The sequence below is a fragment of the Verticillium dahliae genome, genomic scaffold (assembly GCF_000150675.1).
Source record: "Verticillium dahliae VdLs.17 supercont1.1 genomic scaffold, whole genome shotgun sequence".
In the NCBI taxonomy this organism is placed as follows: domain Eukaryota; kingdom Fungi; phylum Ascomycota; class Sordariomycetes; order Glomerellales; family Plectosphaerellaceae; genus Verticillium; species Verticillium dahliae.
In genome coordinates this window covers 349623-363405 of record NW_009276921.1, presented here as the reverse complement: position 1 = coordinate 363405, position 13783 = coordinate 349623, and the positions used below count along the sequence as shown (strand labels likewise).

Sequence of the window (13783 nt, the reverse complement as noted above, 5' to 3'; positions counted from 1 at the left end):
AACCAGCATCCGCTTCGTCGGGTCCTCGATACACCATCCACCTGATCTTGGCGCGACGCATCAGCCATCAACAGTCACGATGGCATCCAAATCAAAGTCCCACCCCCTCAATGGGATGCACACCGCCGGCATCTTCTCCGACCTCAGCGCTGATGGACCCCTCATCGGCACCCTTGTCGCCATTGTCGACCGCGCCAAGAACCTGCCCAATCGCAAGACCATTGGAAAGCAAGACCCTTACTGTGCTGCCCGTCTCGGCAAAGAGGCCAAAAAGACGACGACCGATATACGAGGAGGCCAGACGCCCAAGTGGTAAGCTCCGAAGCGGGACTGCCTTGTCGTACTTTCGCGTGTGATGCTGACCTGGCGTAGGGACCAAGAGCTTCGATTCGCTGTCCACGATTCTCCAGACTACTACCAACTCAAGGTTTCGGTCTTCAACGACGACAAGAAAACAGACTTGATTGGGGAGACCTGGATTGACCTTAGGGACATCATTGTCCAAGGAGGTGGCCAGAACGATCTCTGGCACAACCTGACCTGCAAGGGAAAATACGCAGGCGAGGTGCGCATGGAGATTACCTACTACGACACTCGACCCAAGCCAGAGAAGCCCGTGGGCAAAGCAAAGCCAGTCACTTCAGATCCACAGGACGCCCCCAAGTCCTCGTCGAGGAGCCCCGTCAAGAGACGACCCCTTCCCTCGGACCCATTCACCGGCGAGGCCCCCATAGGTGCTGCGTCTCATCCGGAGCCCGTCGCCACTCCACCAAGGGCACTCCCGAGACAGCCCAGCAGCTACATCCCGAACCAGTCTCCGCTCCAAAATGTGGAATACAACACGCCGCCACCCGCGCCACGCCACCACCAGGGGGACCCTTACGCCGTGTCCCCCCTCCAGTCCCTACCCCACACGCCTACTTCGGCCGGTCGGTACGAAAGCTACTCCAGCAGGCACGATGACAGAGAGTACAGCCCTCGTCACCAATCCCATCCTTCACAGGATCGACGTGAGCCTCGGGCTCAGCCCAATGGTCGTCGGGAGTCATATGACGTGTTCGCAGCGGAAGACGCCAGGCAGGACTTCCCTGATGATGACGATAGGCCGCCGCCGCCGCCAGTTCACCGGAGCCGACACAACAGCGGTGTCAGTGCCCAGGACGCCATGATCCGTCCAGCATATGAAACTCCGCCGAAAACTACCCCTCTGATGAGGCATGATGTCCTCAAGCATGAGGCTCATCGCCGCTCCGCCCCCTCATACCCTGGCAGGCCCGCCTTTCGCGCTTATGACTCGGCTCCCGCTGCGAACAATCTTCTGCAGAACACGCCTGAGGAACCCTCTCACCACCCATCCCCCCCTCGCCACCACTCGTACGACACGACATATGAGCCATACCGGTCCATGCAACCTACCGTCGAGGATGCTCCAGAATCTCCTTCTCAATCGGTGGGCAGTGCCCACCAGGTCGTTTCGAGAAGGTCCATACATGATGACATGGGTTATGACCAAGTGCCATCACCAGCACCTCTGAATCTCAGCGGCAGAGGCAGCGCCGCCAGAGGTCAGCGCGATCCTTCGCCGCAGCCGTCACACTCTCGTCAAGATGACTATGGAGACTATGGACGTCAGCAGCCACTGCCAGTCTCTCCCATCTCTTCAAGGGAGTATACCCACAGCCCCGGCGACGTCTCCCACCCGTCTCACAGCAGTCAGAGTCAGTACCCTTTGCACAGGAACGAGCTGTCGGGTACGGAAATCCAGGCGTACGGCATGCCGTCTGTGCCTTCATCCTTGGTCCCTGGCGTAGACCCCCTTCTGGCCCAGGAGGTCTCGGACCGGATTCACGACGAAAGACGACACGAGAGACGATACACACAGAGCGCGGCAACCCCGCCACGCGGCAGACAGCAATCGCAGCAGCAGATCGAGCCTTCAAATTACGAGTATATGAACTATCAAAACTCATACAGCGCGCCATCCTACGACTCTCAATCAATTGTCCCTTACCAAGGTAACTCCCCAGCGCAACAAGGCCAGATGGTCAGGGCTAGGAGGTCCATTTCCCCCATGCCGAACCACAACCACACAATTAAACGCAAGTCCGTCAGCCCTGCGCCACCTCCATCGGATGAGCCGGAGGGACGTCGGCTGTCAGGCGTGCCTTTTGGTCCTGATTCCTACGACCTGTTGAACCCGTCTCTTTCGGGCGGAAAGGAGACGCTCGCGAACCCTGATGCCAAGATTATTACCCATGATGGACGCGAAATCGATCCATCTGACCACCTGCCCATGGACACATGGGCCCCAGAACCGGAGCCGAAGCAGGCCCCGCCCCTTGCTCCGTCCGGACGAGCAAGGCCTGGGGGTGCCCAACCCATGCCCCCTACGGGCCGCCGGCCTCTCCGTATCGCTGGCAGACCCCATTCACAGTCAGCGGCACCTGCCCCGACATACCCTCTGCCAGATGACCCTCCCGTCACTCCACAGAGCGGGGGCCGCAACCGCCTGCAGAAGCGAACCCATCGTGCGTCTGCTCTGCCGGCTCCACCTCCGGTTGGCTCAAGCCCTCTCGCGCCCATCTCGTCACACAACCACCAAGAGAGCCTGGGAGGCGGTTTCACGCCTCCAACTCGACTCCCTCGGGCGTCGACATGGGACTATCCCAGCGAGAACCACGCGCCCCAGTATGGCAGCTCTCCTGGAGGCTCGCGCGGCGCCCCCCCAGTCCCTGACAAGATTCCTCTGCCCCTTATGAGCGGTGCCTTGACGCACCGAAGCTCGGGCGGTGGCGGTGGCGGCGAGGACTGGGCGCTGATGCACGAGATGAGCCAGATTGACATTGGCGCAGGTCGGTCGCGGCGGCACGGGGGTTACTAAAGCTTTTCATATGAGCTTGATGTTTGTGAAATGTAAACGATAGATGTATGCTTATGATTTCATTGCATGGTTGGCGTTTGGATGTGGACACATGCCTTGCATTTCATTTCCTCTTGTCCCAATGGACGGCGGAAGGATGGATTGGGAGGTGAGCGGAGGTAATGCCACCAGGATGACACAAATCGAGACATTTCTGTTGCTACAGTAGAACTCGATACATTTGACATGGTGTATGCGTTGGATCTAGTATCAAGTCTGGCCACGTTGAGCACGGCGTGGCCGAAGAGCGTGGCCGAAGAGGAATTGTATCAAGATGGTGTAGATGGATGAGACTGGTCTATATGTCTGCTGGTGTGTCCGGTCGACTCTTACAGCCACCATCACCACCACTTCCACCGCCCACCGCCTACCGCCGGTCTTTTTTATGTAGTCTGTCCCGACTCTTTGTTTGACCCCCCCCAACGCCATCGCAATGCAGCAAAGCAAATCCAATCCTTGCTTCCCTGGCTTTTTCCCTTTTCAGCAAAGAAACAAATATCAATCAAAAGCAGAGGAGGAAAACCCAGAAGAGGTGAACACGCTGTGGGTTCGGAGCAATCCCCTCTTGGCCTTCCCCCGCCTCCCCATCTTCGCCGTGGTTTACATCGTCTCCCGGGTATATCAAAGCACACTCGTTTTGTTCTCTCTCTCGCTCCTTTTTCTTTCCTTTGTGTCGGCCGTTTCCACCGTCTCAAACAGAGGCTTCTCCATCATGAGAGTTCCACGCAAGAGGTAAAAGGAGGAAGCGAAACAGCTGAAGAGGAAAATGTGGAAAAAGAGGGGAGGGAAACTCAGGCAGCGCCGAGGATGAGGCCGTCGACCATGCCGCCCGTCTCGCACGCGGCCTTTGCCTTCTCGACCTCGCCGCCGACGCGGCGGCGCAGCAGGCGGAAGCCGTCGGCGAGGTCGGCGCTGCCGCCGGCGTACTCGGCGTAGAGCTCAATGAGGTGCATGCCGACCTCGACGCAGGCGCTGACGTAGCGGGGGTCGACGACGTGGGCGCAGACCCACTTGAGGATGGGCTGGACGGTGCGCTCGTCGCGGCCCTCGAGGGCGGCGCGGACGGCGCTGCGGTGGCGCAGGGCGAGGAGGAGGGTGAGCACCTCGAGCGGCGCCGCCGGCTGGTCGGCCTGCTTCTTGTTCGCAGCCGCCGCCGCCGCCGCTTTGCTGCCGCCCTGCTTGTTCTTGGCGGCGGCGGCCGAGTTCGAAGCCACCGAGGCCGGGTCGAGGAGGCGGTCGAGTGCCTCGGCGTAGCGGCCCTGGCGGAGGGCGCGCTGCCAGAGAGCCTCGTTCTTGCGGGCGCCCTCGCGGGGCCTCGTTGGCGATGACGACGTCGGTCGACTCGCCGGCCATGTCGAGGCGGCGCGTGGCGGCGATGCGGCGCTTCTTCTTGGGCGTGCTGCGCGTCGTGCGCGTCGAGGGTGCCGGCGAGGAGGGCGGCCATCTCACGGTCACGGTCGCGCTGGCGCGTGGCCTCGGCACCGGAGAGGCGGGTGCGGATGCTGAGGACGCCCGACTGCATGCCGACGAGGAGGTGGCGGTCGTTGCCGGCGTTGGAGCCCGGGTCGGCGCCGGCGGCGGACGCCGTCGAGGTGGACGAGTCGGAGGCGCCGAGGACGCGAAGGGTCAGAATGGGAGAGGAGTATTTCGTCGTCGACACAACGTTCCAGCCGGTCGTCTCGAAAATTTTGACGTGACCGTCGAGGCCGCCCGAGGCGAGACGGGTGCCGCCGCTGGCGAGGCACAGAGACGTGACGGTCTTCTGGTGGTTCGTGAGCTGCTGCAGGGGACGGGCGGCGACGAGGTCGAGGACGGAAATGGCGGGCCCAGCGGCAGCGAGCAGCGTGGTGCCGGAGGGCAGGGCGAGGACGTCTTCGACGGGGGCGGCGTGCTTGAAGGTCATGACAGCCTGGTTGGAGCCGATCCTCGGATCCCAGAGACGAACAGTCGAGTCGTAGCTTCCCGAGACGAGCAGGTTGGCCAGGGAGCCGGGCATGAAATCAGCGCTGCGGACGTAGTCCTGGTGGCCGATAAAGGTGTGGGTGGGCTGGTTGCTGGGCAGGTCCCAGAGGCGGACTGTCTTGTCGTCGGAAGCGCTGAGCAGGGTGGTGAGCTGCGTCTTGGAAAACCTCGTGGCCCAAACGGGCTGCTTGTGGTTCATCCACGTCTTCAGGATGGCGCGCGAGTTGACGTCAAAGACCTGGATGCGGCCAGTGTCCTCGCCGGCGACGAGGACCTTGCCATCGCGGCGGATATCACCGCTCCGGGCGACATCGGCAAAGCGGGTGACGGTCTTTTCGAGTTTCCGCGTGCGCACCGAGTAGATCTGAACACGTGTACCGGTGGTGACGGCAAAGTGCCCGTCGTTGGAGGCACCGCTGATGTGGGTGATGGGATATGTCGTGGGCGAGGGGATCTGGAGTTGGTTCTTGAAAGACTGCCAGTAGCGCTGCTCAGCCGTGACCGGCGAAGGGCCCGACGGCAGTTTGATCTGGGTGAGAGGTCCCACGGGTGCTGCCATTGTGGGTGGTGACGGGAGCTTCAAGAACGGGGTTTCGCTTCGCCGCTGTGGGTGCCTCTCTGGCTTGTCGGTCTGGGGGGATGGAAAGATCGCGAAACAGTCTTTTGCTGGTGTTTGGTTGCTGCCTCTGCTCCTGCTCGAGGAATTTCACACAAATTTCCAATGGCGCCATGTCTAAACGGGACTAGTCGATATATGATAAGGGATAAGATAAGGAAAGAACGACCCAGTTTTGTCGGTCGCGGGGCAGTGCCGTATAGCTGCATGCCATGTCGCATATTTGCATAGCCATCTAGCCCCGTTTGAGCGGTGCTGTCGACTCTGCATACGGTGCCTAGGTAGGTACCTACCCACCTGTAACTTTGCTGAACCCTGGCACACGGCCAACAGGAAGAAGGCCGAGACGCAGTCGGCAAGCTTCGTCTCTGCTCCGATCTTCTGCGCCGCCAACGTCTGGCAATTCGGCGCTTGGACTCGGAGTTTCGGACGGCCGAGACGGTTCTGCTGGTTGATGACGAACCCAGACCTGACTCGCAAGGAAGGACAGTCGAACTCGTTGAGCGTGGTAGGGACACTAGTTCACAGCACTGTTCGTGTCTACACCATCATTTCACCACCTCGAGCCGGCAGCTCAACCCCAGCGGCCCAGACACTCACCCTTGGCGCACGGCACATCGCCCGGAGTTGGGTGGGTTGGCATGCCCGACGCACACGAGACACCCCGATGGGACAGGCTTCACGGCATCGCGGCTGACGGCACCCACCAGCGCTAATGCGTGGAGGCCTTTCTTGCTGACGATGAACCATCTCTGATTGGACTCCGAGTCGGACCTGGTGCTACTGGACCGCCCCGCTCTCCATGACCAGCCATGACCTTTTCATCCTCTTGTTCGGTCTGTATCTCTGCCTTGATGGTTCGAAAGGCAGCTATAACCATGAGAGCGCCGTGATTCTCTTTCCTCGTCTTCCCGTTTCCTTCCCTCCCCCATCATCGCCCTCGCGGCAACATTGCGCATCCATCATGCCCGTCTCGGCGCCGTCTTGGACTGCGCGACTCTATGTCGAGAGCGGCGCCGCATCGCTCGTGCGGTCACCCCGCGATACCAAGATCCTCTGCCTGCAACGCTTCGTCCGCTACTTCGGATATGGTGCTACCTTTCTTATCCTCGTCCACTTCCTCTCGAGTCACGGCTTCTCCGAGGAACGAATCGGCATCTTCATGACCCTGACGCTCTTTGGCGATGTCATGATCAGCTTCATCCTGACCGCCGTCACCGACAAGCTCGGCCGCCGCCGGGTCCTGGCAGCCGGCGCTGTCCTCATGGCCATGAGCGGCTTCATGTTTGCCCTGAGCGGCAACTACTGGCTTCTCCTCGTGGCCAGCGTCATCGGCGTCATCAGCCCGAGCGGCAACGAGATTGGCCCTTTTCGCGCCGTCGAAGAGTCCATCCTGGCTCAGCTCACCGACAGGGAAGACAGGAGTGACATTTTCGCCTGGTCGACGCTGCTGGGGACTGCCGGCGCCGCCGCCGGCACCATGACGTGCGGCTGGCTGGTGCAGCTGCTTCAGGACCTCGAGCACTGGGACACCCAGGCCGCTTACCGGGTCATCTTTGTCATTTATGCCTGCATCGGCATCGTCAAGCTGTTCCTCGTCTTCTTCCTGAGCGCCGGCGTCGAGGCCGAACCCTCTCAGGCTGCCTACAGCGCTGTCCCCACCGAATTGCAGGAGGAAGACGAAGAGGGGGCCGCCTTCCTCGCCGACGACCAGTCCGATGATGGACACGACGGGGTTGTATCTTCAGCCGCGGCGTCACGGAGACGCTCGACCTCCATGTCCATGTCGTCCCAGCGCACGCTGACCGCATGGCAGCGCATACGCAACATGGTGCCGGTCATTTCGGCGCAATCGAGGTCGCTGCTTTACCGGCTCCTCGTCGTCTTCTTTGTCGACTCGTTCGCCTCGGGCATGGCGTCGCCCTCGTGGCTGACCTACTTCTTCACGACGGTGCACTCGCTCGAGCCGGGCTCGCTCGGCACGCTGTTCCTCGTGACCAACATTCTCGCGTCGCTCTCGAACCTGGCGGCGCTGCCCATCATCCGGCGCCTCGGGCCCCTCAAGACCATGGTCTTCACGCACCTGCCGTCGGCCGTCTTCCTCGCCGTCATCCCCTTTGTGCCCGCCGGCAGCACCGGCACCTGGGTCGCCATGGGCCTGCTGTCGCTGCGCGCCTGCAGCCAGAGCATGGACACGGCGCCGCGGCAGGCTTTCCTCTCGGCCGTCGTGCTGCCGGGCGAGAGGACGGCCATCCTCGGTGTCGTGAACAGCGTCAAGACGCTGGCGCAGGCGGGCGGCGTCGGCACGTCGGGCTTCCTGGCGGCGCGCAAGCTGTGGGTCGTCGTGCTCACAGGCGCAGGAACGATGAAGGTCATGTACGACCTCAGCATGCTGTGGATGTTCTGGCGACTGAAGGAGAGGGGCGACACGACGGAGAGCAAGCACACGACGGACGAGGAAGAGCAGTGAGGGTTCGCCTGCAGAAGGGGTGAGAGGCTACATGTCTGAATCAAAATTGCAGCAGCAAGCTGGCGGGGAACGTCGAAAACGTGTGCTTCCACTTTGCAGAAAAGGGGTTTGGTGGTGGTTAGCGAGATATTGATACAATGGTCATTTGCTGCCCAATCTGGCATCAACCACAACTGTGTTTTTTTTTGTTTTCCACGGACGTCATCAAGCTGCTTTCTCCACTGACATCCCATGAATGATCTGGCGCGGCAGTAGATCGCCGGGATGGTAGGGAGCGATGATGGCAGTGTTTGCAGATGTTTCCGTGCGCAGGGAGCGGCGATATGGGAACGGGGCTGTGGTCAGTGTCGGTGGACGTTGCCATGCCATCATGGACTGATGATGTTTTCTGGTCGACGCGTGTCTGTGTCTGAGCACGTCCTTTGGCCACTGCGATGCCATGTACAAGGCATGAATGGTGTGACGGGCTTGAGGCGGCAGGGAGAGAGAGCGCAAAAAAAAAACAAGCTGGCTATCCAGGGTTCCAGTTGACCAGCCAAGTACAGAACAGCATAACTCGCATGTTATAGGGGCATCGGTCCTTTAGGTACCTTTACCTTAGGTAAGGTACTTTCCTTGGTTCATGCTGTCGCTGTAGAGACGACCCATGTGTTGTGGGAGAAGGAGCCCAACAGAGACGGCCAATCCAATCGGCAGGCACGTCCCGCGTCGTGATGCAACGGCGGGGGCTTGCACCTGCGCAGTGGTGTTGCACGTAGACGGTACAATGACACAAGGCTTTCGGCGTGACAGGCCCCACCCCCGTCCATTGGGCCTTGGGTGTGGGCCTTGGGTGCTCAAGGTGCCGTCAACCTTTGGGCATTGGACCTTTCGGGCGTAACGTAAAAAAAGTGAGGGGCCCCCGCTAACCGCAGCAGTGTGACCAGGCCGTCCTGACCACTGACGACTGATTGTGCCTTGCCTACCACCTACCTAGGTACCTTACCTTGACTTTACTTGACCACAGACGTGCTCCCTCCCCCCCCCTCCTCATAACCATTCAAGTCTCGACTTTTTTTCCCCTTCTGCCAAGAACGATACGAACCATTGAACCCATTTTTCTCGAGCAGCAAAATAACCACATCCATCAGACATCCTTAGAGGCGCCTCATTCAATATGAACCCTCACCAGAAGAACAAGGTCGACGTCTCGGTACGTAGTTCTGCCCCTCCCCCTCCCGCCCTTCCCCTCCTCCTCTGCGTCGAACCCAACGACATGACTCGCCATGGTGCATCAGCTTCCAAGCTATCACCAACTCCTCGCAAGCCCACGGCACGGAGACACGAGCTGCTCCTGTTCAAATCAATGTCACCATGACGGGAAACAAAAAGCTGACATCTGCCCCCTTCCCCGCCATCAGTCCCTCACCCCCGAGGAGCAGCGCCTCTTCCGCCTCTACGGCAAGCTCCCCTCCCGCTCCGACCACTTCGCCAAGCACCTCAAGGACCGCAAGTACTTCGACTCGGGCGACTACGCCATGTCCAAGGCCGGCAAGGGCGACGGCGTCGACGCCGGCGCCGTCGGCTCCCAGCACCCCGTCCCCGAGAACATCCCCCACCTGTCGAGCCCCGTCAACGGCTCCGGCGCCCCCTCGGGCGTCGGCGGTGCCAACGCCGCCGCCCAGAAGCACCACGGCAGCATCGCCGCCGGTGTCTCGGCCGGCAGCCCCGTCAAGGAGTCGAGCTTCCTCAACCGCGAGACGAGCGCCGACGGCGCCGACGACGGTGCCGCCGCCGGCCTGCCCGAGCCACAGGGCACCCCCTCGCCGGCGTCCAAGACGGAGGGCATTCCCATTCGGCGATAGGCGAGGAGAGAGCATACCATGACGCGTCGGGGCAACGGATGCGTGAACACTACTCACACGGGTGGGGGGAGACCTAAGTCGCGGGCGGCAAACGGGTGTTCCGGCAGAATCACCCTCATGATTTTACGAAGGGGCTTGATTTGATGCGATTTTATTTTTGCGGCGTTGGGACGGACTGGCACACTACGAAACTACGAAAGAGAGAAACGGAGAGTGGCAGGGACAGAGACGGTGCGGGGAAGGTGTGCGTTATTGGGGCTCAGATACGGACGAGCCAGTTTCCTCTGTCATATCTTGTTTCGTCCTGCCAGAGCTGAACTGTTGTGTACGTTGTGTGTTGATGTGCAGTCTGCTTTGCGTCTTTCATAATTCCTTGTCAGTGATTCAACTTGGTCCGGGTTATCAACTTCATGCCTGACACTTCTCTCGATTCCTCAGTCCGTCTTCCCCAGGATCCAAGTCACAAATACTAGTCTATCGAAAAAGACTGGCAGCAGTGTTTTCACGGCACAATCTAGGTACTAGATGGCAAGAGCCATCACGCTTCTCAACAGTATGGAGTCTGTAGTGGGGGGGCCTAAATAGCCTCGTATTTTGAATATGAAGCGAAAGAAAAGAAAAAAGTGTAGGAATCATGATCTCATCTCTGTCTTGTTCCCTCGTCTTCTCCTTTTGTTCCTTTCGAATACCAGACGCCATTCTTTTTTTCTCCTTCTTTCGGTCGGGCGGGGACCGTATCCTCCGCCAACCTCTAGACCCAATCCCATGCAGAATCCTAGCACCTTACAAGGCGAGAGCCTTCGTGGCCATGGCCAGGGCGCCCTCAAAGGTGGCGTTGCCGCCGATGAAGCCGGCGGCGTGGACAAAGACGCAGCCGTCGATGCCGGTGATGCCATCGAGCTCCTGGTCGCGGAACCCCCGCCAGATCTCCGGCAGGGGCTTCCTGCTCTGGAACGAGTCCTTGGCCACGGGGACGGTCTGGACGCGCCACTTGGCGCCGGGGACGGGCTTCTCCGGGTAGAGGACGTAGAGGACGGTGGGCTTGCCCTCCTCAAGCGAGTAGAGGTGATCCTTCCAGGGAGCACTGACGCCGTCAAAGACGAGGATGCGGCCCTCGGGGTCGTGCTGGGCGCGGGCGTCAAAGGCGGCCTTGACGACGGCGCGCGCGGGCAGCCAGGCCGTGACGTAGTACTGCAGGTCGCGGTCAAACTCCTCGCCGATGCGCGCCGAGGCGGCCTCGAAGCGCTTGTCCTCGGCGGCCTGGGCCTGCTCCGGGTCCGCGATGACGGGGTCGTTCCAGTTGCCGTTGAAGCGGCCGACCATGGCGCCGAGGGTGAAGCCGCCCTCGCTGAAGCGCTTCTCGAGGCCCGCGGCCAGGACGGCGAGGTGGTCGTAGACGGAGATGCCGTTGTCGTGGGCGTCGAGGGCCTCGATGAAGGACTCGTAGAACTTGTTGTGCAGCAGGGCCACGTCGGGGCTGTCCTCGGCGGTGCCCATCTTCTGGGCGATGATGGCGCGTCCAAAGTGCAGGAAGACGAGGCCGGCGCTCGACAGCTTGGTCGAGCGGCCGGGGAAGGTTGTCGTGAAGTCGCGCTGGTGGTGATCGTAGCGGTTCTTCTCGGCGTCGTACTCGCCACCAACGTCGACGACGGTGTGGCACGTCTCGAGGAGCTTGGGGTCGCGCGTGCGGATCAGGCTGGCTCCCTGGTACGCGGGCAGCTGACGGAGCATGTGGACGGCGAGGGCCTCGTCGGCGTGGAAGTGGCCATTGTGGGTTCCAATGGTAAGGGTAGACATCTTGAGGCGTTTCGCTGCTTGTTCGGCCATTCGGAAGGAGCTGAAGCTACGCAACATGCAGTGTCTTGATGCTGGGATCCGTAAAGTATCTTTATATGAGCTTTTGGTGTCTTCTTCCTCTGAATGAAAAAAAAATACACACCGCGAGATGATGAAAAATCCAATTGTAGTGAGAGGAGGGGTGTTGAGACTGGAGCTCTCGAAACAGCAGGATCTGAGATGTGGTAAGGCAACCCCCGCTATTCGCTAGCACCACTCCTCCATTGATCATTGATGAGGGTCCCCGCCATTGAGGACTGACGTCTTATCACCACGCCCGCCCCGGCCACCCCCCAATGGAGTAACCCATCTCTTGATTGGACAGAGCTTCTCGTGCCAGAGAGGTCGTGAGTTTGCAGCCTCGCCCTGCAGATGGCCATTTTCCAACAACGCCAGTGCCTCCACGCGGCATCATCACCCTTTTTCATCACTTCAGCTTCGACCTCAACTTCCCCCATCACCGAACCCCAGGTTCTCCGCTCTCTTGAAAAGCACTGCAGCCGAAACATCAATCTTCGTTGGGGCTATTACGTCAGTCGGATCGAAGAAAAAAGATGGACGACGACGCGCCTTCCGTCACGGCGCGCCCTGAGCACGACCTCGTCAAGCCCGAACGGTACGACTCGGAAGACACACGAATGGCCGACGCGAAGCCAACCTACAAGTCGTGGAAGAAGAAGTATCGCAAGATGCGCATCACGTTCGACCAGAAGATGCATGATGGCGAGGAACTGCACAAGCAGGAGCAGAAGGCACTTGCCATGGCGAAGCGGATCGCAATTGAAAACGAGTAAGTCCCCCTGCGAGCATTTCGCATTCACGGGTCAGATTCTCGTGATTGCTAAGATGGTTGTGTCTGGTACTCACACGCGTTGCAGCCGTCTGCTCGACCTGCTTTTGGAGCTCAACGAGTCGCACCAGATCCCCCTAGAGAAGCGACTCGACATCGCTCTCACGCCCCCAGCCGACGATGACAATCTCGATCGCGACCTCCCGAAGCCCACCAAGTCTCTCGATCAGGTGCTTCAAGACGTACCACACACTTCCTATGCCCAAGCGAAGGAGCGCTTCCCGGCCGTTGTCGCCGACATGGAGCCTTTTGCCGGCGAAGCGAATCCGCCTTCATTCCTCAACCCTGATGATATCGATGAGTATCTCTGGGACCTTGACAGGCGTATCGACGACAGCGACATGCTGCCCACACTGGCGCCCTCTGCCCGTCCCAACACCCTCACGAACACCAACAGCAGCAGCCAAAACATCGCCCTCCGCAACCCTACCAGTGTCTACAACTGGCTTCGCAAGAATGCCCCCAAGACGTTCCTCCAGGATGCCGAGCAGGCAGCTCCGGCGGTAGACAAGGACGACACGCACCATGACGAAGCACCGGCCACCGATGTTAAGCGCAAGCGGAAATCGGGGATCGGGGCCAGTGCCGCCAAGTCGGAGCGTGGCGGCGGACGCGGATCTCGGGGCGGCAAGCGACGGAGCGGCATCGACCGGCTCAGCGTGTCACAGTCTCACAAAGAGGCCGGCGACGAGCCCCAGAGCGGCACCCGCGAAGCCTTCGCCGACAAGGATGGCGACTTTTTCAACCTCTCGTCGTCCACCAGGGGTCCCGCCAAGCGCAAGCGTGACGAGGACGTCAGCTATCGGCCTAAGGGCGGCTCGAGCGGCCGACCCAGCAAGAAGAAGCGCAAGAGCGGCGGCGAGGGGGACATGGAGACGCCTTCGGGCAAGCCTCGGCGCGGCGGTAAGGGCCGGACGCCCACGGGCTCGCGAGGCCGGTCCCTGGCGGAAGACGCGCATGATGACTGAGGAGGCTGCGATGCGGTCCCAGTGTTTCATGAGAATATGGCCAGCCTCCCTCCATGCTAGTACACTCTACTGGGCACTTCACTCTGAAGGCGTTTTGGGGGATCTTTATTCGAGAAGACGACATGTGTCAATGCGTGGATTGTGTGTATACATAGTGAAGCTCGAGTCTTTTTGTGAGCAAGCGGCGTTCGGCTTTTTGGGGGGGGGGGGGGGGGGAAGGGCAAACCCATGGAAAACTCATGGGGGCCCCTAAAGGGGGCGCGCATTTCCGCAAACTTAACACCGGGCTACACGCCTCCTGCGGGGGGGAAACAATT

At 60.4% G+C, this 13783-nt stretch overlaps 6 protein-coding genes across 6 annotated transcripts; 4 read left to right on the top strand and 2 right to left on the bottom strand.

Annotated features, from left to right (window-relative positions):
• Positions 1-79: 79 nt before the first annotated feature.
• On the top strand, positions 80-3343 carry VDAG_00105 (uncharacterized protein; the record flags this gene model as incomplete). Its single annotated transcript, XM_009651482.1, has 2 exons — positions 80-312; positions 373-3343. The coding sequence occupies 2 exons, from the start codon at positions 80-82 to the stop codon at positions 2879-2881; spliced, it is 2742 nt and encodes a 913-aa protein (XP_009649777.1). The 3' UTR covers positions 2882-3343.
• A 368-nt stretch (positions 3344-3711) lies between these two features.
• Positions 3712-5441, bottom strand: VDAG_00104 (U3 small nucleolar RNA-associated protein; the record flags this gene model as incomplete). The annotated part of the gene is made up of 2 exons (XM_009651481.1): positions 3712-4319; positions 4370-5441. The coding sequence occupies 2 exons, from the start codon at positions 5439-5441 to the stop codon at positions 3712-3714; spliced, it is 1680 nt and encodes a 559-aa protein (XP_009649776.1).
• Positions 5442-6462: 1021 nt separating this feature from the next.
• On the top strand, positions 6463-7968 carry VDAG_00103 (major facilitator superfamily MFS1; the record flags this gene model as incomplete). The annotated part of the gene is made up of 1 exon (XM_009651480.1): positions 6463-7968. The coding sequence occupies one exon, from the start codon at positions 6463-6465 to the stop codon at positions 7966-7968; it is 1506 nt and encodes a 501-aa protein (XP_009649775.1).
• Positions 7969-9124: 1156 nt separating this feature from the next.
• On the top strand, positions 9125-9812 carry VDAG_00102 (uncharacterized protein; the record flags this gene model as incomplete). Its single annotated transcript, XM_009651479.1, has 2 exons — positions 9125-9160; positions 9369-9812. 2 exons carry the CDS (start codon positions 9125-9127, stop codon positions 9810-9812), a joined length of 480 nt encoding a protein of 159 aa, XP_009649774.1.
• A 783-nt stretch (positions 9813-10595) lies between these two features.
• VDAG_00101 (MYG1 protein) lies at positions 10596-11775 on the bottom strand (the record flags this gene model as incomplete). Its single annotated transcript, XM_009651478.1, has 1 exon — positions 10596-11775. Exon 1 carries the CDS (start codon positions 11607-11609, stop codon positions 10596-10598), a length of 1014 nt encoding a protein of 337 aa, XP_009649773.1. The 5' UTR covers positions 11610-11775.
• Positions 11776-12202: 427 nt separating this feature from the next.
• On the top strand, positions 12203-13466 carry VDAG_00100 (uncharacterized protein; the record flags this gene model as incomplete). Its single annotated transcript, XM_009651477.1, has 2 exons — positions 12203-12438; positions 12527-13466. The coding sequence occupies 2 exons, from the start codon at positions 12203-12205 to the stop codon at positions 13464-13466; spliced, it is 1176 nt and encodes a 391-aa protein (XP_009649772.1).
• Between the last annotated feature and the right edge of the window lie 317 nt (positions 13467-13783).